Here is a 22,990-nt window from a genome sequence, read left to right as displayed (position 1 = left end):
GACAGCATCCTGGCCCTGAGTTCTAGCCCCAAAACTGGCAAAAAAAAAAAAAAATATATATATATATATGCATATATATACATATTTATTGTCAAGATATACATATATATGTATATATATACATATATTTATATGTATATACATATACTTATATGTGTGTGTATATATATATAGATAGATAGATAGATAGATAGATAGATATAGATAGATAGATAGATACAGATATACAGATATACAGATATACATATATATTGCCAAGCCTGGTGCCTGGACTCTGGGCCTGGGAACTGTCCATCTGCTCATCAGTTCAAGGCTAGCAGTCTACCAATTGAGCCACAGCACTACTTCCAGCTTTTTCTGCTTATGTGGTGCTGAGGAATTGAACCCAGGGCCTCATGTGTGCAAGGTAAGCACTCTACCATTGAGCCACCTTCCCTTAAGAAAGAAGAATTTTTAATTTAAAATTATAACACTTATCTCCAAACATGGAGGCATATGCATACAATCCTAGCATTCAGGAGGCTGAGGCAGTAGAATCACAAATTCAAGGCCAGTATAAACTACATAGCAAGACCTTGATTCAAAATGATGAAACAAAACAAATACAAGAATATCAGTATTACTGTAAAATATGATTCCATCAAACAATCCAGTGTTGTGCAAGAAGCAGAGACTGAAAGTAGGACTAGATTAATAACAAAGATCTCAGAAAAGTTTGGGTCATGGAGGACAAATGTTTTATTTGATGAAAATAGAATGAGCCAGTGAACAAATGTCTCCTTTATGTGAGTTCTAGTCCAAGACCTAAAATGAGATGTAATAACTCTGGGCACACAATCTCATCAGTGACATTGGATGAGTCAGGTAATATGGTCTCTGTCTCTGTCTCGGTCTCTGACTCTCTCTCTCTCTCTTGCTCGCTTACTCACTCTCTCTTTCGCTCTCTCTCTTTCTCTCTCCTTCTCTCTCCAACTCTGTCCCCATTTTCCCCTCTCTCCCCTTTCCCACTCTCTTCCCCTTCCTTTTCTCTTCCCCTCCCCCTCTTCCTCTTCATCTCTTTCTCCCTCTCTTTCTTCTTATCCCTTTCCCTTTCCCTATCTCCTTCCTTTCTTCCTCCCTCCCTCTCTCCTCACAGGGCTTGAACTCAGGGCCTGGGTGCTGTCCCTGATCTTTTCTGATTATGGCTAGTACTCTGCCACTTGAGCTACACCTTCACTTTCCAGCATTTATGGTAGTTAATTGGAGAGAAGAGTCTCACATACTCCTGCCTAGGCTTTCTTGGAACCAAAGTCCTCAGTTCTTCTGAGTGGCTAGGATGACAGTTGTGAACCATAGGCACCCTGCATGGATCTTCTCCTGATTGTAATTTTCTGGGACAGTGTATCTCTTACCTAGATTCTACCAATCAGTAGGTACACACAAAATATGGCAAATGAATGAAGTGGAAAATTAGTGGGTACTGGAAATTGTAGCTCATGACCTTTTTTGTTGAGGGTATAATCTGTAGTTTTAGAATCCTTGACCGAAAGCTTATCACCTTGACTTGTTGCTCATCTTTTCCTTCTCCAGGGTTATATTCTTCCTTTATATATTGGGGACCATGTCTTTGTTGAGGAAGACTATGTGGTCAATGCTGCTCAGATTGGTTCTTATGTTCACGTGGGCAAGAACTGTGAGATTGTGAGTACAGTGATTTGCTTACCAAAGCAGTCTCATTCCCCTTCCTTCCATTCCTTAGTCTGCACAAACAGGACAGGACTGGATATGGAGGGGTTTCTTGGTGTTAACTGTAGCCAGGTGCTAGCGGCTTATGTCTGATACTTAGGAGGCTGAGCTCTGAGGATCACAGTTCAAGCCAGCTGATATATTTTATCAGTCATGGAGCTTGAACTCAGGGTCTAGGTGGCTGTCCCTGAGCTCTTTTGCTCGACTAGTACTCTACTGCTTTGAGCAACTTCTGTGGGTTTTTTTCCCTAACCAGGGGTTTAATATAAATACAAATAACAAAAAACAGAAAAACTCAAACCATATTAATCAATATCATAATGACAAACAGTAGTTCTCCACATAAAAACTAAGAGAAATAAAGATTCACACTAAGTATGTCACTTAGGAAATGGCCAAGGAAAAGCATAGGGTAAAGACAAACCTTGAACTCAGGGAGAGAGCAACATTCTGTGTCACAACTGAAGCTAAACCTGAGCAGCTGTCAGATGTGGGTTACCTAACAAAAATGGTGCTGAAACATGAGAGGGGTTTTTGAGTCAGGAATGTTAGAAATTCTTGCCCATTCCTTTTTCATGAACTGAACTTCCTTGAGATGCCACATGAGACTTTTCAACAATACCACTGCTGGCATCCACAGACATATCCACACCACTTCTCTACTCTGGTGAGTGAACTCTACAAGTTCTCTGGTTTTTGCTGCTTCTGTCCAGTCTCCACTCACCAGACTGACTCTCTCCTGTGCTTTTAATGGGGTGCTGGGAGTCATGCCCAAGCTGGGATATTTGGTTGGAATGTTTCTGGCAATTGCAATGAGGCCTGGTCAAAATATTCTCAGAGATACAGTTTTGTTTTTTCACTACAATGGTAAATGGTCAGAAATCTGTTTACATTCATGCTCTCTTTGCTGTCTTCCTCTTTCTTTTCTCCAACCTTTTGGCTTATGCCCTAAAGAGTGCGGCATAGGCTGGGCCCCAGAGACCCCTCTTCTAGGTTCCCCCTCAAAGGCTAGCCAGTCTAGGTTTGATCTTATAATTCAATCTCTCTACCCCCTGTCTAGACTGGAGGCCATTTAATTTAATTTGGTCTCAATGTAAGGTAAAACTCTCATCATGTTCCGCTGAGTTCCTTTACAGATTTTTCCTCCTGGCATTATCTAGCTAGAATCATAGAGAAATAACTGTGACAAGTATTTGTTGGTCAACCCTTAACAAATTAAAGGTAAGCTCTGCTCATTATTTCTGTTCTCCTTGTTGCTTTCATTGGAAAGGATAAGGGTGTTTGTGGCAAAGACTTATTTCATCTGAGGATTTCAGTTAAAGGCCAGCCTGGGGAAAAAAAAAAAAATTCCTCTGAGATTCCATCTCCCAACTAACCAGCAAAGAAAGAGCCAAGCTGGAGGCATGGCTCAAGAGAGTCTTATCTCTAAGTAACCAGCCAAATGCTAGAAGTGGCACTGTGACTCAAAGTGCTAGAGTGCTAATCTCCAGCAGAAGTGCTCAGGGACAGAGCCCAGGCCTTGAGTTCAAAGCCTGTGAATGCCAACTGGGACAAGCTACCCCAGCAACAGGCACCTAGACTAATGGGACTCAGCCAGTCCAGGGAACAAGGGACCATGGAGAGGAATAAAAGAGATGGTGTCTCATCAGACAATTTGTGCCACTTTCTGCCCTTTTAAAATTAACTAGAGCAGATAGATCAATAGTATAAGAAGCTTACCCATCTAATGTCATACCTGTCCACTTTCTAACTGGACAGGAACTTACATTCTTGCCTTTGTTGCCATTTGTGTGTGTTATAACATTATATTTGCTCAGCCCCTCCTTCATGAGACTTCTTCCAGACTTCATTCGAAAACTACCAACAAGGGAGAGCTGCTGCCTGCTGCCTTCTTCCAGAGGGGACCTCATCACCACCTTTTACCCCTAATGTTGATGTCCCTTGCCAGCAGGAAGTAGCCAGAGTGAACCTGTGCCCTGTTTCATAATTATCAAAAGGCTGGAATATAAGAGCTGCCCTGGGGAGGTGGAGCAGACTCTTCCTCCCTTTAGCTAAGTCTCCACCCAGTACCCGGGTCACCTAGGTAATTGGCACACATGGAGGCACACCTTCTCCTACTCCTTGGTCATGCCTTCCATTGGACTGAGGGAGGGTCCCAGGCCCTGAAGTCACATCTGCCTCTGGTGGTGCCACAGCTTCCCTTACCTGGCTGCACCTTCTCCTCGCCCCTTCCCTAGTTAAATGCAGGTGGGAATTCAGTCCCTTCCTTTCAGCCCTGCCTCTCTAACATGCATGGTGGGGACAGGCAGTTTGGAATAAATTTCTCTTCCTGCCTGAATACTGCATGGTGTTGACTTTATTGGCTACCTAATTAAACCTATTTAACTTACTAAAACTGCCTCTGATCATGAACTTAAGAGCTAGTGAACTTAAGAGCTCACCAGTTACAAAGTGCTTTAGAATGCTACCTGAACTAGGACAGGTTTCTTTTTAAAATGTATAACTGGTCTCTTAAGAAAATAGAGAACGTATTTAAGAAGAAGAAGAAAGTATTAAGAAAGCCAAGCACAAAGTGGACACAGCTAGAGATGAAGCCTTGCCAGCTCTCCATGGCAGAAACCCTCTAATACCCTGAAAGGGCTTTCTCTCAAGAAAAGTTTGATGTGGAACCGATTTGCCAGAAATCAGGAAGAAGCGTCTCTCACTGGCCTGGACTGTAGTAGAAAAGGACAAGTTTGTCTTTAGAGAAATGGTGCTGTGCTTTCACCTTGGTTGCACATTTGAATTTATACCACCAGGATAGCCAGGAATCTGCACACTGAAACATTAGCATAAAACATGGTCTAAGAGCCGGAGCGGTGGCAGCGGCGGCGGCAGTGGCAGGACCGCCATGGCGCCAGGAGCCGAGAACCAGGGGGGGTGAGGTGGGGGTGGAGAGCGCGGGGCGACGCTGGCCGCGAGGATCCGGGTGACAGCGTCAGAGGTACTAGGTTTTGACAAGTTTGCATCATGCATGAGTATAAGCTGGTTGTTCTTGGCTCAGGAGGTGTTGGAAAATCTGCTCTGACTGTACAGTTTGTTCAAGGAATTTTTGTTGAAAAATATGACCCTACAATAGAAGATTCTTATAGAAAGCAAGTTGAAGTAGATGCGCAGCAGTGTATGCTTGAAATTTTGGATACTGCAGGAACGGAACAATTTACAGCAATGAGGGATTTATACATGAAAAATGGACAAGGCTTTGCTTTAGTTTCTTCCATCACAGCACAGTCCACATTTAATGACTTACAAGATCTAAGAGAGCAGATTCTTCGAGTTAAAGACACTGATGATGTTCCAATGATCCTGGTTGGTAATAAGTGTGACTTGGAAGATGAAAGGGTTGTAGGAAAGGAACAAGGTCAAAATCTAGCAAGACAATGGAACAACTGTGCATTCTTAGAATCTTCTGCAAAATCAAAAATAAATGAGATTTTTTTATGACCTAGTGGGACAAATTAACAGAAAAACTCCAGTACCTGGAAAGGCTCGCAAAAAGTCGTCATGTCAGCTGCTTTAATAAATTAAATGCATTGTAGCTCTGAGCCAGGTCTGAAGAACTGTTGCCCAATTCAACAGTGCCAGCATTCCAACTTTGTTAAACCTACCAACATCTTAAATGGACTTTCCTGTGGTGGTACCTTTAAGAGGCGGATGAAAGCTACTATATCCGTTTGCACATTCTAATCACTTTCCAGTATCACGAGAGATTTTTATTTATATAATAGTCCTACAGTATTCAGCTGGTAAAACCAGAGGATACATCCAGTATTACTGCTAAGAGACATTCTTCATCCACCAATGTTGTACATGTATGAAAATGGTGTACTGTATACTTTAACACATCCCCATTCTTTGTATGGGAGAGTACAATAATGTAAATCCTAAAAGCACCACTATTTTAGCATAATAAAAGAAAGTCCAAAGAGCTCCTATATAGACTACTCCAGATAACTTCGCTTCTTTGATACTTGTAGCTTATTGTAATTTTTTTTTTAATTGAAGGTCATTATCATTGTATTGTACAAAATAAGTGCTTTGATTAACACAGCTATATAGTTTTTTTAATTTTTCAAAAACCTGTGGAGACAGTGATCTTGTCTTTAAAATACAATAGTCCTTTCAGTATAATGTCTTAGATAAAGACGTTGCCTTTAATATATGTTGGGAAGGAAATGTCCAGACCTTTCAAATCTTATGATGATTTTTTCTTTTTTATTTACATAAGGAACAATGTTTATAGTTGTGTGTACAGTGGGGGTCTACAATAAGAAGTGTATATTTTCAAACAATTTTTTAATGATTTAATAATTTTTGTAAATCATTTTCAGGCTTCTGCAGCTGTAGATTCTCACTGTGAACCCCTTGCTTGGTCATGCATAAGTGTATTTGCAATACCAAATATACAGGTTTAGTATTTTTGCCTGTTAGTGATTGTTTCCCATGTGTAACATTTTGGTTGAGATGTTAAATGTTGGACAAGTACTGTGGATGTGAATGTGGGAAGTAATTTTAATCATGTGCAATTGGTCACAAGGCCTAATTTTCAGTAACTATTGCTGTTTTATTTAACAATGCCTTGTTGCTTTGTATGCATTAACGTTTGGGTGTAAAGATTGTGTGTCTATCGAACAGGGAGCCACAGTATTTAAATTGACCAACCTAATGTTAAAACTACTTTGAGGTGGCCAAAGGTAAACTAAAAAGCCTTAATTAAAGTGGTGCAATTTTGTATAACTTAGCATCAGTAGTTCAATAAATTTGGATTGCCATGCAAGGGCTTGCATTATAATTACTTGCCACTTGAATGTGTTTTGTGTAATGTTTTAACAGTGCTAGTAAATAAATATGGGTTTACCTTCTTTTTAAATGTAAAAACAAAAACAAACAAAAAAAAACATGGTCTAAGACAAAGGTACCCTGCCCACTGGATCAATCAAGTGCAGGACCTCATCCCATGCTGACAGGAGGCTCCCCTAGTGGAACCCCTTGAGTGGAGCACCTTGATAGCTGAGTTCCAAATCACAAAGTCATGGGTGCTCATCCCAGAGAACATAGAAAACACAGGAAAACAAAACAAAGGATTTCCCAGCCCCACCCAGATTTGTGTTTTGTTTTGTTTGGTTTGGTTTGGTTTGGTCAGTCATAGGGCTTGAACTCTGGGCCGGGGTGCTGTGCCTGGGTGCTGTCCCTGAGCTCTTCAGCCCAAGGCAAGTACTCTACCACTTGAGTCACAGTGCCATTTCTGGTTTTCTGGTGATTAATTGGAGATAAGAAACTCATGGACTTTCCTGCCTGGGTTGGCTTTGAACCTTATCCTCAGCTCTCAGCCTCCTGAGTAGCTAGGATTACAGGCGTGAGCCACCAGCACCTGCCCAGGTTTGTCTTTTTCCTCCCAGGTATTTCACACAGTTGACATCATGTTGCATCTACAAGACACATGGTGAATTCCCAGATGGAACATGATAGGAAGAGGGAATGTGTGGCACCTACCATTGGGGGCATTGTTTTTCTTTCTTTTTTGTTTATGTGCAGATGCTAAGGCTGGATCTCAGGGCCTCTCTCAGTGCTCTCCCTGAGCTTCTTTAGCTCACAGTTAGTAGTCCTCTACCACTTGAGCCACAGTTCTACTTCTTGCTTTTTGGTGATTCATTGGAGATGAGCATCTCATGAGATTTTTCTGCCCAGGATGGTTTCAAACCTCAGATCTCAGCCTCTTCTGTGTAGCTAGAATTACAAGTAATGAGCCTGACTCATTATTTGATCATTTGTTTTTTTAACTTAAATGTCTCATTGCTCAGTTCATCATTTCCAAGATGTACAGATTCTTTGGGGAGCCAGTTGGCCATTATGCTGTCTTTTGCATAAGCTTTTGCAGAGGAGGAAGAGATGCTTTTGTTTTGCGATTCTTCCCATATTGCGATCTCACTTAGAAAACCTCTAGCCATTCTTAGCAAATGATGGGCCAGAACAGCTGCAGGAAGTGTTTTAAGTAATTGCCAGACATGTATCCAGTCTGAAATAAAAAGAATGTAGCCAGAGAAATGCTTTGTGAATATATGTGTGTGCATGCGTGTGTGTGTGAGAGTGTGTGTGTGTGTGTGCATTACGGCTTGAATTCAGTGTCTGGAAAATGTCCCTTAGCTTTTTCACTATAGGCTGGAACTCTACCACTTGAGAATTACTTCCACTTCTGGCTTTTTTCTGGTTTGGAGATGAGAGTGTCATAGATTTTTTTTTCCCCTATGCTGGCTTCAAACTGTGATCCTCAGATCTCTGCCTCCTGAGTAGGCTGGATTACAGGCTCCTGGCTTAGTATTTCTTAACGAATTCCAGTTCTTATTATCACCTCCTATGGTCACTGATGGTGAAGACAGGGCAGCACTACTGAGTATGTCAAATCCAAATAATGACACTGGTGGAATGAAGCTCTGGTGGAGCTGGTTGCAACCATAGAGCCATCCGTGTGGCCAACGAAATGGAATCTAGGGGAGGGAAGTTCCATGGTTGGCGCTCCTTATGACCTGTGCGGTTTCTTCTGTGTCATTTCACAGTTAGTGCCAGCCACCTCGATGTACTTTGACAGTCTCTGTCTTCTGGTACAGAGTTATATGGTGTGAGACACTGGCACATTTTGGGTTTCCACAGGATGCTACTGACTTGTGGAACAAACGAGGGAACCCATTAGAAAGGATTGGTGTCAGGAGCCAAGTGGAAAGTGCTGAGTGACAAATTGTAGCTTTGCATCATGGATGGCATAAACCCAAGCCATGTCTGCTACACGGAAATATTGACACTTCAGACTCCCTGCTTCATTCTTCCCTGATGGCACTGCTTTTTAAAAGTGTACTCATCTTTGGATGAATAAATTTGGAGCTGCATCTCTTCTTCTCTGCTGTAAAGCCATCTGTGCAACCCCACTCCTCAGTTCAGTCTCAGTTTAAACTCCTGGATCAGGGCTGGGAATGTGGCTTAGCAATAGAGTGCTTGCCTAGCATGCATGAAGCCCTGGGTTCAATTCTTCAGGACCACATAAACAGAAAAAGCCAGAAGTGACACTGTGGCTCAAGTGGTAGAATGCTATCCTTGAGCACAGAGATGCTCAGGTCTTGACTTCAAGCCCCAGAACTGGATAAATAAATAAACTCCTGGCTTGCTTCTTTTACCTACCTCTTTGTTCCTCCAGAATTTCTTCCCTTCCCCTCACCCTACCCCATATCATTAAGCTGGGTGCTGGTGGCTCACACCTGTAATCCTAACTACTCAGTAAGCTGAGATCTGAGGATAAAAAGAAAGAATCTTCTTATATGATCCTGCCTCCTGTGTAGCTGGGATTCCAGGCCTCTGTCACCATGTTTAGCTAGTTTTTTTGAGGGGGGTGGTTCTCACCTCTTGTCCAGGCTGCCCTAGAGCTAGAAGTCCTTGAATCCTGCTTTCAAAGTATCTTGAGATTAAGGCAGGAGCCACTGCCTTTGGCCCTGTAAACTATTCTGTCAGTCTAACTAACCTAGCAGTTAGTTAGACTACTATAGGAAAAGAAAAGAAATCAAGAGTGTAGACAGACTAGAGGTTAGAGCTGCAGCCCTCTTTGGTTACTTTCTTGGCTGATCCAAGTCTCTCTCTCTTTCAGGAATATTCTCAGGGTAGCTCCCAGAATGCACTCAGGAGATGATTATTGACATCACCAGAAGTTTTTGCCACTGACACAGTCAGTGCCTCTTGTCTTGAATTTGTGTGAGCTCTAAAAGCTAAGCTTGGAGAAAAAAAGTGACTAATCAGAGTCTATGGGAGCAATTATGTCTTTGCCATCTTCCATCTACCTTTTTTTTAAGTTAGAGTTTCCAATTGTACAAAGCTCTCAGTGCTGAAGAATTTACTGAGGGCATCTGGATGAGCCATCATCACATAATATACATCCTGACCAATCAATGAGTGTTGTGTACCCCTATCTGGAACTTGGAACTTTTCCCAGCCCCACAGCCTGCACATGCAGGATACTGATGCTGGCCAAAAGGGGCCTCAGAGCTGCACATTCTGCCTGCCATGCCCTAAACTGATCACTTCCACTTCAGCACAGCATCTCTGCTGCTCCCATTTGGCAGTGGCCATAATTGTTCTTAATCCTGAGAAAAAGTGTATGTAGTTTCAAAGTCCATATTCCTATTACAAGTCAAACTTGCAGGATGGTTAGTGCTGATCTTCTTTCCCAAGGGCTTCAACTGCTTAATAAAAGATGTTGTGGTAGCATCCTGCTCTTAAGGCCTTTAACTATCACTAGAAGAGGGGACCCTCCCAAACTCCTGACTGGCCTCTACAAAGTCCCAGGTTCCAGTCTCCCATGTGAATTGACTCACATAGTCCCTCTCTTCCTGCCTCAAGGAATTTGTCTTACAATATCAAAGACAGGGCCAGGCACTACAGCTCCTGCCTGCAAGCCTAACTACTCAGAAGACTGAGATCTGAGAGACTCAACTCCAGTGAACAAGCAAAATCCAGAACCTTAAGCAAAAAAGCCAAGGGAAAGTGAGAAGCCCTTAATTCCAGCCCTGATAAACACATACATATATACATACATACATACATACAAACATACAAACATACATACATACATACGTACATATATGCGTGCGTGCATGCATATATACATACATACATACATAAACAAAAGCCTTTATGACCATATGTCATCTGTCCTACCATTGCCCCCACCCACCCACCCCATCTTTGGGCCCAGCCCTTCACAATTCAGAGAAGAATGTTTGAATTGAAGCCCAATTACATTTGTGCACAATGAACCCTTAACATTGTCTTCTGACACAGACCTATTCATACCATCTTCACCATCTGATGGCATGAGGCTATGGTTCTGCCCTGACTACTGGCTTGAGCAGGGAGAGGCTGAGAAGCATGGCTGGCTCAGTGCTCTAGCTGATGTAAGCCAACAGGACAGAATCACAAGCTATGAAGTTCAGAAATCCAGCTGCTGCCTTCTTCAGGTGCTTCCCAGCTGCTAGGTGCTGTGTGCTGTGGCTTTCTTTCCTGTTTGCGGCTGGCTTCTTCCAGTAACTTGGGGTGGGCGTTTCCTGACTTGCCTCCCTCCATGTTCCTTAGAGGGCAGAATGAGTCTGCCCTATGGCACTTCTGCTTGGAGTTCAGTCTGATAACCAGCAGTCTGAAATGGTTGCACAGTTTTCTTGGACTCATTCTGGCATCTCCTACCAGGTCCATTGTCACTTTGTGCCCTGGAAAAAAAAAGTATGTTTGCAGAGTTAAGATAGACTGACTATAGAAATCTTCCAGGACATGTCTAAGTCACTGCTCTCCAGTTTGTGTTACAAACAATAAGCTTGCAACATGTTGCCACCCATCCCTGTTGTTGGTAAACAACTGAAATTAAAGATATAGCACACGGACTAGGAATGTGTCTTAGTGGTAGAGTGCTTGCCTGGCATGGATGAAACCCTGGGTTTGATTCCACAGTACCATAATAACAGAAAAGGCAGGAAGTGGTGCTGTGGCTCAAGTGGTAGAGTGATGGCCTTGAGCAAGAGAATCTCAGGGACAGTGCCCAGGCCCCGCATTCAAGCCCCAGGATTGGCACCAACCAAAGCACATTTGTATTTTAGGCTTTTAAAATAAATAATGCTGCATCACAACCTGTAATCCTAGCTACTCACGAGGCTGAGATCTGAGGATCATAGTACAAATTCATCCCCTGTGGGCAAGTCTGTGAGACTCTTACTTCCAAAGAACCAGCAAAAAACAGAAGTGGAGCTGTGGCTCAAGTGATAGAGTGGCAGCCTTGAATAAAAAGCAAAGGATCTAGGTGCCAGTGGCTCATATCTCTAATCATAGCTACTCAGGAGCTGAGATTTGAGGATCAAGGTTTGAAGCTAGCCCAGACAGAAAAGTCCCCATGAGACTCTTATGTGCAATTAAATTGGAAGTGGTTCAAATGGTAGAGTGCTAGCCTACCAGCACAAAGAAGCTGGAGGACAGCACCCAGGCCCTGAATTCATGCCCCACAACTGACAAGAAAACAACAACAAACAAACAAACAAAAAAGAAAAGAAAACTAAGAAAACACTCAAGACCCCAAGTTCAAGACCCAGGATCAACATAAAATACTCCTTTAAAGCTGGGCCCCAGAGACTCACACATGTAAACCTGTTACTCAGGAAATTGAGATCTGGGGGTCTAGCCAGTAAAGTCATTAACACTATTATCTCTAATTAAACAGCAAAAATCCAGAAGTGGAGCTGTTGACCAAGTGATAGATCATCAGCCTTGAACAAAAACAGTTCAGACACAGCAAGCAGGCTCTAAGCCCTAGGGCCTAGATAGTTATTATTCCCAAGGCACAAGGGCAGGTAAATTGTAAAATCTATACAGCTGAAGTGAGTGAATTGTAGTATTCTGGCTCTAGAACCCATGCTGTTAACAGTCTTCTGGAATCTTCCATGTTGTAATGCCTAAATAGTTGATCTGACCAGCCCTGACTGCACATGAAGCTGAGGAATTGAGACTTTTGCTTTGTCAGACATTCAAGGAAAAGGGTTGGAAGCAACCAACAATGTTTGCTCTAGTCAGTAAGTTCAGTGTCCCCTCTGAGATGTGCCCCACTTGTGTGCCCTGTTGTCCTGTGGCTGCAGATGTGGTCTGAGAAGGGAGACTGTACTTTATGCTGGTATTTATTTTGTGCTGATATTGCGTGATATGTTAAGTTTTGTACCTTGTGTAGAAGAATGTATATGCTAGACAAAAATTCAGTTAGAATGGTTTGTTGCAATTGCCAGAAATCTACCTGAATAAATGTAAGCAAAAAAGGTGTTATGTGTTGTAATCTCAGCTTTTAAAGTGCCAAAGGTCATAGATCAGGAGTTCAAGACCCAATCTGGCCATGAACCCATCTCAAATAGGTATAGTTACCACTGGTCTAAAGGCATTCCACCTGCCTAGCAAACACAAGAGTCTGAATTCAAACTCCAGCGTTAACACACACACACACACACACACACACACACACACACACACACACACACACACACACACACACATGCAGTTGCTGCTGGTTCATGCCTCTAATTCTAGCTATCTGGGAAGTAGAGATCTGGAGGATAATGGTTTGAAGCTAACCAGGGCAGAAAAGTATCCATGAGACTCTATCTCTAATTAGCTGGCAAAATACTAAGCTGGAGGCATGGCTCACATGGTTAAAATGCCTGCTGTGCAAGCAAACACAAAATTTCCCAAATTTAAGCCCTGATACTGATAACAAATAAACCAACAAAATAAATGGCAGCCTAATTAGAATATTAAGGACAGTTCTCGATGCTTAGAAAGGACTCTGAAATAACTATGTGTGTGCATGCCTGTACTGGGGCTTGAACTTAGAGCCTGGTTGCTGTTCCTTAGTGTTTTTACTCAAAGCTAATACTATGCTACTTGTGCCACAGTTCCTCTTCTAACTTTTTGCTAGTTAATTGGAGATAAGAGTCTCCTGCTGCTCAGAATTCCTGCTGAATCAGGCCAGGTTTGAACCAAGATCCTCAGATCTGAGCCTTGTGAATAGCCAGGATTATAGGTAGGAGCTGCCTGCACTTGGCTTTGTAATAACTTGTTATTGCACGAAACTGAACCTTAACAGGGTTGCTTTGTATTTTCACACCTTTTTCTCTGCACGTTAGTCCAGGACAGATTTGGGCTACTGTGACACAGCTCCTCAAAATCTAGCAGGTCAGCAAGGCAGAAGTTCATATCTCTCAAAGCTAGCTGTGCAGAGACAAGCAGGTAGGCCAGGAAACTGGCAGGAGTCCATAATGTTTTTCTCCTTTCCTCACATGAACATAATTAGCTATAAGAATTACTCTGGTGGGCTGGGAAGGTGGCTAAGTGGCAGAGTGCTTGCCTTGCATGCCTGAGCCCCTGAGTTTGATTCTTCAGCACCACATAAGCAAAAAGAAAAAAGCCAGAAGTGGCGCTGTGGCTCAAGTGGTAGAGTGCTAGCCTTGAGCTGAAGAGCTGGGGAACACTGGCGAGGCCCAGAGTTCAGGCCCCATGACAGGACCCCCCCCCCCAAAAAAAAAAAGAATTACTCTGGTACATTACTCTGGTTAGGCTACTAGACTCTGAGGAGGGAGGGTCTGTTCACAGAAAAGATGGCAGTTTTGAGAGGCCTTTTTTTCCTCTTATTGCTAGTAGACTTCCCTCTTCTACCTGAGGACATGGCTCCACACTCATCACACCCATAAAGAAAGGTTGATTTTTCCTTCTACTTTTCTTTCTTAATATATATTTTTATTGTAAAGATAATGTACAGAGAGGTTACAGTTACATGAGTAAGATAATGAATACATTTCCTATTGAGTATTGTTACCTTCTCCTCTGTTTTTCCCCTAGCATCCTTTCCTGTCCCACCTCCCCAACTCCTCTCGTCCCCCACACTCCAAAGCTGGAAAGTTCCTTTTCAACATAGTGTCTTCTATATCTCATTGTTACACTGGGTAACCTGTATACTTTTTTCAGCATGTTGTTATTTCCCTTTCCCGCCCCAATTAGAAAAATGTATGTACAAGATGCAAGGCACTGGAATCAAATACAGTGAAAACTGGGGTTATGCAATGGGGAAATACCATGCAAAAGAAACAAAAATGTCACGCAGCACATTTTAAGTACATTAAGTACAGCAAAAAGCCGGGTGCCAGTGGCCCATGCCTGTAATCCTAGATACTCACGAGGCTGAGATCTGAGGATCACAGTTCAAAGCCAGCCTGAACAGGAAAGCCCGTGTAACACTTATCTTCAATTAACCATCAGAAAATGGGAAGTGGCACTGTGGCTCAAGTGATAGAGTGCTCACCTTGAGTTGAAAAGCTCAGGGACAGCGCCCAGGCCCAGAATTCAAGCCCCAGGACTGACCAAAAAAACAAAAACAAAACAAACAAAACAAAAACCAAACCAGCAAGATAAAACCCCTTGTTTCCTGATCTTGGGGTTCATTTTGCTTAGCACCATCTTATATGGTCATATGTACATAGCTTTTTACCTTTTTCTGCTTGTCCTAGACATATACTACTTATTGCAGATCAAGGAAACCATGGGACCTATCTTTCTTTGGGCCTGGCTTACTTCACTTAATATACTTTTTTCTATGTGTTTCCATTTCCTAACAAATGTTTAACTCCAGCTTGGGCATTTTCCCTGAGCACACCTGTGTGTGCTCTTTCCCTCTTCCTTCCCATTTCCCCCTCCCTCTCTCTCTTGGCTACCACTCTACATCTTGAACCATAGCTTCACCTCCATCTTTGTTTGGTGCTTAATTTGGAGATAAGAATCTCTCAGAATTTGCTGACTGGTATGGTTTTGAACTGTGATACTTATATCTTAGCCTCCTGAGAAGCTAAAATTATAGGTGTAAGCCACCAATGCAGGCAACATTCTTTTTCTTTTTCCTTTCTTTTTTTTGGGGGGGAGGGTTGAGCCACAGTGCCACTTTGGTTTTTGAGTGCCTAACCAGAGTCTCACAGGGAATTTTCTGCCCAGACTATCTTCAAATCACAATCCTCTGATCTTAGCTCCCTGTATTGCTAGGATTACAGGCAATGAGCCACTGGCACCCATCTTTTTGTTTGTTTGTTTGTTTTGGTCAGTCATGGGGCTTGAATTCAGGGCCTGAGGGCTGTCCCTGAGCTCTTTCGCTCAACACTAGAACTATACCACTCTGAGGATAGCTCTAATTCTGATTTTGGAGGTAAGAATCTCATGGGACTTTCCTGTTCAGATTGGCTTTGAAGAAAAATCCTCAAATCTCAGCCTTCTGAATAGATAGGATTATAGGTGTGAGCCACCAGCACCCAGCCTTTCCTTCTACTTTTGTGTGTGTTCCCCAGTACTAGGGTTTTGAGTTCAAGAGCTGGTACTATTCCATTTGAGCCATACTTCCACTTCCAGCCTTTAGGTGGTGGAGATGAGTCTCAGAACTGATTTTTCCAGGGTGGTTTTGAACCACAATATTCAGATAGCTAGGATGCACGCATGAGCGACTGGTGCCTAGCTTTCTTTCTACTTTTATTCTGACAAAACTCCCAGGGGCTCAGGAGTTTGTGCCACCCTTTTGATCAATCACTGTGGACAGTGATTGATCCTGTGATGACCCCTAACTTGGTAGTTACCTTCCTTCCTCTACTGCTCCCTAAATGGTAGAAGGAAAAAAATCAGAATCCCTTACTGATTGGGGCTCGGAAGACAAAACAATCCAGTGAAGAGTCAGGAAGGCTATAGTTAGTTATGTAGCCATACTGTTTGAAAGTGTGGTACCTGTTGTGAATGTGTAACCTTGGTAAGGCCAACTAGACTTCATCTTCATGGTAGCTTTCACCTTAGGGACACTGTGTCACCTGGCAATTTCTTTTTTTTTTTAATTTAATTTTATTTTATTTGTGAACATACTGTACAGAGGGGTTACAATTACTTGGGCAGGATGATGTGTACATTTCTTACCAAGCATTGCACCCTCCTCCTTTGTTTTATCCTTCACATCCCTTCCCAGCCTACCTCCTAACCCCCAATCCCAATCCTTCTCCTTCCCCCCTTATCCCCCCCACCCTGCACCGACGTTGTAAAGCTCGTTTTGGACATGACAACTTGTACTTCTCATTGTTGCAACAGGTCCAACTGTATCCTTAAACAACTGGTTTTTCCCCCATCTCCTCCACAAATTATACTGACATCAAATTTAGTGAAAGCAGGGGTTTTACTGTGAGGGAGGGACATACAAAGCAACAAAGAGATAATCTTATAAATGCGTTAGAAACACAAGCATGAAAGAAAAAAAAACATTAAAATACATATCTAAGGGTTCATTTTCCTGACATCACATTATCTGACCTTTTCCGCTTGACTCATACATATACTAGATATTGCAAATAAGGGAAACCATAGAACCTATCTTTCTTTGGGCCTGGCTTACTTCACTTAATATAATTTTTTCCAAGTTTTTCCATTTCCTAACAAATGGGGAAATGTCATTCTTTCGGATGGAGGCATAGAATTCCATTGTGTCTATATACCACATTTTCTTGATCCATTCATCTACTGAGGGGCATCTGGGTTGGTTCTATATCTTAGCTATGGTAAATAATGCTGCAATAAACATTGTTGTGCTGGTAGCTTTAGTGTGGTCTTCTTTGTAAACATTTGGGTAAATGCCCAAAAGTGGGATTGCTGGGTCATAGGGGAGATCTATGTGAAGTCTTTTGAGGAACCTCCATACTGCTTTACAAAGTGGTTGAACAAGTTTACATTCCCACCAACAATGAAGTAAGGTTCCTTTCTGTCCACATCCCCTCCAGCATCTGTTGTTGTTAGAGTTCTTGATTTTTGCCATTCTAACTGGGGTGAGGTGATATCTCAAAGTTGTTTTGATTTGCATTTCTTTTATGGCTAGGGATGTTGAACATTTCTTCATGTGTCTATTGGCCATCCTTCTTTCTTCTTCAGAGAAGTTTCTCTTTAAGTCTTTCGCCCACTTATTTATTGGGCAATTGTTTCTTTGAGGATTTGTTGTTGGGGGTTTAATTTTTTGAGTTCCAAGTATATTTTAGATATGAGACCCTTGTCCGTTGCATGGCTAGTAAAGATCTTCTCCCAATCGGTGGGCTTTCTATTGATCTTGCTAGCTATGTCATTTGCCCTGCAAAAGCTCTGCAACTTTATGCAATCCCATTTGTCCAACCTTTCTTTGATTTGTTGTGCTTCCGGGTCTCTATTCAAAAAATTTCGTCCTCAGCCAAGGAGACCTAGGGTTTCTCCTATTCCATCCTGTAATGTTTTCAGAGTGTCTGCTTTCAGTTCAAAGTCTTTGATCCATTTGGAGTTGATTCTGGTGCAGGGTGATATATAAGGATCTAGCTTTAGTTTTCTACATGTGGTTAACCAATTTTGCCAGCACCATTTACTGAAGAGGCTGTCTTTCTTCCATTCTATTGTTTTAGCTCCCTTATCGAAGATTAGATGGCTATAGGTCTGTAGGTTCATTTCTGGGTTTTCAATTCTATTCCATTGGTCCTGAGGTCTGTTCTTATGCCAATACCAAGCTGTTTTGATTACTACGGCTTTATAGTAGAGTTTGAAATTTGGTATTGATATTCCTCCAGCAGTGTTCTTTCCGTTGAGGAGCGTTTTTGCTATTCGGGGTCTTTTATTGTTCCATATGAATTTTTGGATTGCCTCTTCTATTTCCTTGAAGAATGAGGTTGGAATTTTGATAGGTATTGCGTTGAATTTGTAGATAGCCTTGGGAAGTATTGCCATTTTCACGATGTTAATCTTTCCAATCCAGGAGCATGGGAGGCTTTGCCATTTTTTTTAGTTCTGTGTTGATTTCCTTTTTCAAGATTTTATAGTTTTCATCATAGAGGTCCTTCACTTCTTTAGTTAAGTTAATTCCTAGGTATTTTATTTTTTGTGGGGCTATTATAAATGGAGTTGCTTTCCTAATTTCAGCCACACTTTTCTCATTGTTGGCATACAGAAAAGCCATTGATTTTGGGGGGTTAATTTTATAACCTGCTACTTTGCCAAAGTTTTGAATCAGCTTGAGTAATTTGGGAGTGGAGTCTATGGGATTCTTTAAATATACGATCATGTCATCTGCAAAGAGGGAGAGTTTTATTTCTTCTTTCCCTATTTGGATCCCCTTTATGTCTGCATCTTGTCTTATTGCTGTAGCTAGGCATTCTAACACTAGATTGAAGAGAAGTGGAGAGAGTGGGCATCCTTGTCTTGTTCCTCTTGAGTTAAGAGGAAATGGCTTTAGTTTTTCACCATTGAGTATAATGCTGGCTGTAGGTTTGTCATATACAGCCTTTATTGTATTGAGGAATGTTCCATGGATTCCTAATTTTTCCAAAACCTTCATCATGAAGGGGTGTTGGATCTTGTCGAATGCTTTTTCTGCATCTATTGAGATAACCCTGTGGTTCTTATTCTTGCTCCTGTTGATGTGATGAATAATATTAATTGATTTGCGTATATTGAACCAGCTTTGCATCCCTGAAATGAATCCTGTTTGATCGTGGTGTATGATTTTTTGGATGAATTGTTGAAGTCGATTGGCCAAAATTTTGTTGAGAAGTTTTGCATCAATATTCATCAAAGAAATGGGTCTATAGTTCTCTTTCTTTGATGAGTCCCTGCCTGGTTTTGGGATGAGGGTTATGATGGCTTCATAGAATGTGTTCGGTAGTGAGCTTTCTCTTTCAATTTCATTGAAGAGTTGGAGGAGTATTGGTGTGAGCTCTGCTTTGAAGGCCTTGTAAAATTCCGCTGTAAAACCATCTGGTCCTGGACTTTTCTTAGCTGGGAGGTCTCTTATTGCTGTTTCTATTTCAGTGCCCGATATGGGCCTGTTAAGCTGGTTTATGGTTTAACTCATCTTGGTTTAGTTTTGGCATGTCAATATTTGCTAGGAAAAGGTCCATTTCTGTCAAGTTCTCAAACTTATTAGCATAAAGTTTTGAGAAGTATTCCCTTATAATGTTCTGAATCTTGGTTGTTTCCGTGGTGATGTTTCCATTCTCATCTCTGAGTTTATTAATTTGAGTGTGTTCTCTTCTTTTTCTGATAAGATTTGCTAAGGGTCTGTCAATTTTGTTAAGTTTTTCAAAGAACCAACTCTTTGTTTTGTTGATTCTTTCTATAGTTTTTTTGGATTCTAATTCATTTAATTCTGATTTAATTTTCATTATTTCTTTCCGTCTACTGGATTGGGGTTTATCTTGCTGCTCTTTTTCAAGGTTTAGATGTGTCATTAAATTGTTAGTTTCAGATCTCTTCAATTTCTTGATGTAGGAGCTCAGAGCTATAAACTTGCCTCTGAGTACTGCCTTTGCTGTGTCCCAGAGGAGCTGGTAATTTGTGTGTTCATTTTTGTTGAATAGCATGAACATTTGAATTTCCTTTCTAATCTCTTCCATGACCCACTCATGATTCAGCAGTGTGTTGTTCAGCCTCCATGTAATGCCGGACTTTCTTTGGTGGCTTTTGGTGTTGAGTTCTAATTTTATTCCCTTGTGGTCAGAGAGGATGCAAGGTATAACTTCAATGTTTCTGAATTTAGACAAGTTTGCTTTGTGGCCTAAAATGTGGTCTATTTTAGAAAACCTTCCATGTGCTGCTGAGAAAAACGTGTATTCTGATGCTGCTGGGTGAAATGTTCGGTAGATGTCTGTTAAGTCTAGTTGATCTATGCAGTTCTTTAGATCTGCGGTTTCTCTGTTGAGTTTTTGCCCTGGCAATTTCTTTGCAAGCTCCCAGAAAAAAAGACAGATAGGAAAGACCTTGACTGAGGTTTTCTCCAGTGGCTGAGGACCAAGTGGGATGCATTGAACCACAGAGCAAGAAGGCCAGGGTTAGACTGGGCTTCGGACTGGAGCATGCCATTAGGCATGTCTGTGCAGTTCTTGCCTGCTTGAGTTGCTTTCTTTTCAGCCACCAGAGTAAAACCCTAGGCTCCTGGATTTGGCTCTCATTGGTCCAGGCCTGTGTCATCCTTATTGCAGACAGGAGATGAAATATACCAATGTCTGAGGCTTAGCTGTGTATATACACACTAAGTGCTGGAGCATGAGGGTTGTGGTAGAGGAAAGAAGGACAGGCAAAACATCAGATGCCAGTTCAGGCCGCTTCCTTTTCCAAGATGTCTTCACTCTCCTCTCCCTGCTGCTTGCCCTTTTTCCCTGCCCAGTTTTGCTTTATTCTTCCTCTTAGGAGACATCTTTTAAGGGTAACTCTTGAAGAGGTACTTGACCAGAATAAGAGGACAGAGGGAGAAAGTTGCTAAGCCAAAGTGAATGTCCAACAGGGAGCGATTTGGAGGTGTCTTCTGTCAGGGACTGCTTCTTTATGGTCCCCTCTATGGGTTTTATAGGATGTTTAAAAATTGTTATGTGCCATGTCCTCTCTCTGTGTCTTTCTCTTTTTTTTTTTTTTTTTGACCAGTCATTGGGCTTGAACTCAGGACCTGGGCACTGTCCTGAAGGCTAGCACTCTACCACTTGGACCACAGTGCCCATCCTGACTTTTTCTGTTTATGTGGTTTTGAGGTATCAAATCCAGGGCTTCATGCATGCTAGGCAAGCACTCTACCACTAAACCACGTTCACAGGCCTGTGTATTATTTGTATCTAAACCTGTGGCTTCCCTATCATAGAGTCGGGGGGGGGGGAGGTGGTGGGCTGGGGGGTGTGAACACCTGGATGAGTTTCAGGAAAAGCCATAAATCTGCATTTTTATGGACAGTTTTTCAAATGGCCACTGGTGGCTCACGCCTATAATCTTAGCTATTCAGGTGGCTGAGATCTATGGATCCTGTTTCAAAGCCAGCCTGGGCAGGAAAGTCCATTAGACTCTTATCTCCATTTAACCACTAGAAAAACCGAAGTGAAACTGTGGCTCCATGTGGTAGAGAACTAGCCTTGATCCAAAGAGCTCAGGGGCAGCACTCAAGGCCTGGCTTGAGTTCAAGCCCTATTTCCAACCAAATTAAAAAAGAAAAGAAAGGAAAAGAAAGAACATGCTTACTATTTAGTGCCCAGGAGCTGCTCAAAGAATACCCCCCCCCCCCAGGATTGACCCAGACCTAGTTCGGGGTTGGGCTGGGTCCTAGAGGAAGTGATTGGAACCAGACCTGGGACTTCTGTTCTTTGAGGGAGTCCAGGAGTGAATATTCACTCCCTGGTTATAGAGATACTCAGGGAGAGCCCTGGATGACCATGACTCATGTCTTAATCCTAGCTACTGACGAGATTGAGGTCCAAATGATCAGGTTTTGAGGCCAGCCCTGTCAACCCCTGCCTGTCATCTGGCCGCATGAGGGAACTGATGAGCAGGTAGGGGGACAGGGCTCACCAGCCTGGCCTGACCATTGCTCCTCAGGCACCACACACTGCATTTTCCTGCAGGTTCCAGTCCAGTCACCTGCACCAGGGCTCCATGCACAGATTGGAATCAATGGAGTCTGGAGGGAGAGATGGGCCAGGGTAAGAGAGAGGATGGGCCAGGCTAAGGATAGAAGACCTGAGACCAGAGGCCTGGTGTAGAGACCTTGTCTCAATTCCATAGAGAAACAGGCTCATGCCTGCAGTCCTGGCCTTAAAACACAAGAAAATAATGATGATGATGATGATGATGATGATGATGATGATGATGATGATGATGATGATGATGATAAATATATAAATAATACATAATAAATGAATTACAGCTATAATTAATAATGTAAATAATAATAAATAATAACAGAATAATAAAAAACAGAAGAAAACCAGAACCAAATTCCCACAATTTGTGACATAATTATTGATTAGTAATTAGTAACTTACAATCATTAAATATGATTATAGTAGAATTAATATCATTCCTTTTTCTATGGATATTTATATTTTTGCATATGAATATTTATAGCAGATACAATCTATATTAATTATATATATCTAGAAATCAGCATTATGTTTCAGACCCTGAGGTTCCAGAAGCTGACGATGTGTGAGCAAAAACAACGTGGCCATTGATGCCACCCTTGCCCTTTTGTTTGAGGAAGTGTTCCTTTCAGCTTCTGGGATGAGGCCTTTACTAAGGGAATCTGGTGGACAATGTTTGATTGAAATAGAATGAAGAAGGATGTGTACTCTCTGCATTTGTGGTGCAGTGAATCCTCAATGTGGTGTAAGCAGTTCACATACATTGACAAAGTATATAGCTGAGGATTTTTATGAAAAAACAGAGTTGTGCCTCCAGCTTTCTCTCCATATCCTTCATCAGTCCCCTTGCCCCTGAAGAGACTATTTTCATGCTGCAGCTGGACCATGTCAGCACTTTGCATGTGTTTGATGCTGATGTAGGGCCAACATTCAGGGACCTGGTGATGCTGTACACAAGCCTTCAGCTCACCACGGATCCCTGAGCTTTGTGGGGAACTCACCCAACCAGACCTTGGCTCAAACCAACAACAGATTCATGAGGGCAACCCTAAACTGCTACAGTAAGGAGCTGGTAGAGTGTTGTCTTTCTAGGATTTCCTGTATGATCACACAAACCCTTTTTTAATCATTACTTGTTCTTCTCATAATTGTTAATAGGTATGAGAGAGAAGATAATATAACAAAGAAATAAAGGCTCATGTGTTAGTTTTATGAGATAACCTTAATAAAGTATCACCAAATGGTTT

The 22,990-nt window shown here is 42.1% G+C and overlaps 1 protein-coding gene across 1 annotated transcript; it reads left to right on the top strand.

The window, feature by feature from the left end:
• Positions 1-4,670: 4,670 nt before the first annotated feature.
• LOC138823813 (ras-related protein Rap-1b-like) lies at positions 4,671-5,499 on the top strand. Its single transcript, XM_070017374.1, has one exon. The coding sequence runs from the start codon at positions 4,735-4,737 to the stop codon at positions 5,206-5,208; it is 474 nt and encodes a 157-aa protein (XP_069873475.1). The 5' UTR covers positions 4,671-4,734; the 3' UTR covers positions 5,209-5,499.
• The last annotated feature ends 17,491 nt before the right edge of the window (positions 5,500-22,990 follow it).

The sequence above is a fragment of the Dipodomys merriami genome, unplaced genomic scaffold (genome assembly GCF_024711535.1).
Source record: "Dipodomys merriami isolate MVZ:Mamm:240054 unplaced genomic scaffold, mDipMer1.0.p SCAF_123, whole genome shotgun sequence".
In the NCBI taxonomy this organism is placed as follows: domain Eukaryota; kingdom Metazoa; phylum Chordata; class Mammalia; order Rodentia; family Heteromyidae; genus Dipodomys; species Dipodomys merriami.
This window is presented reverse-complemented; position numbering and strand designations above follow the sequence as displayed.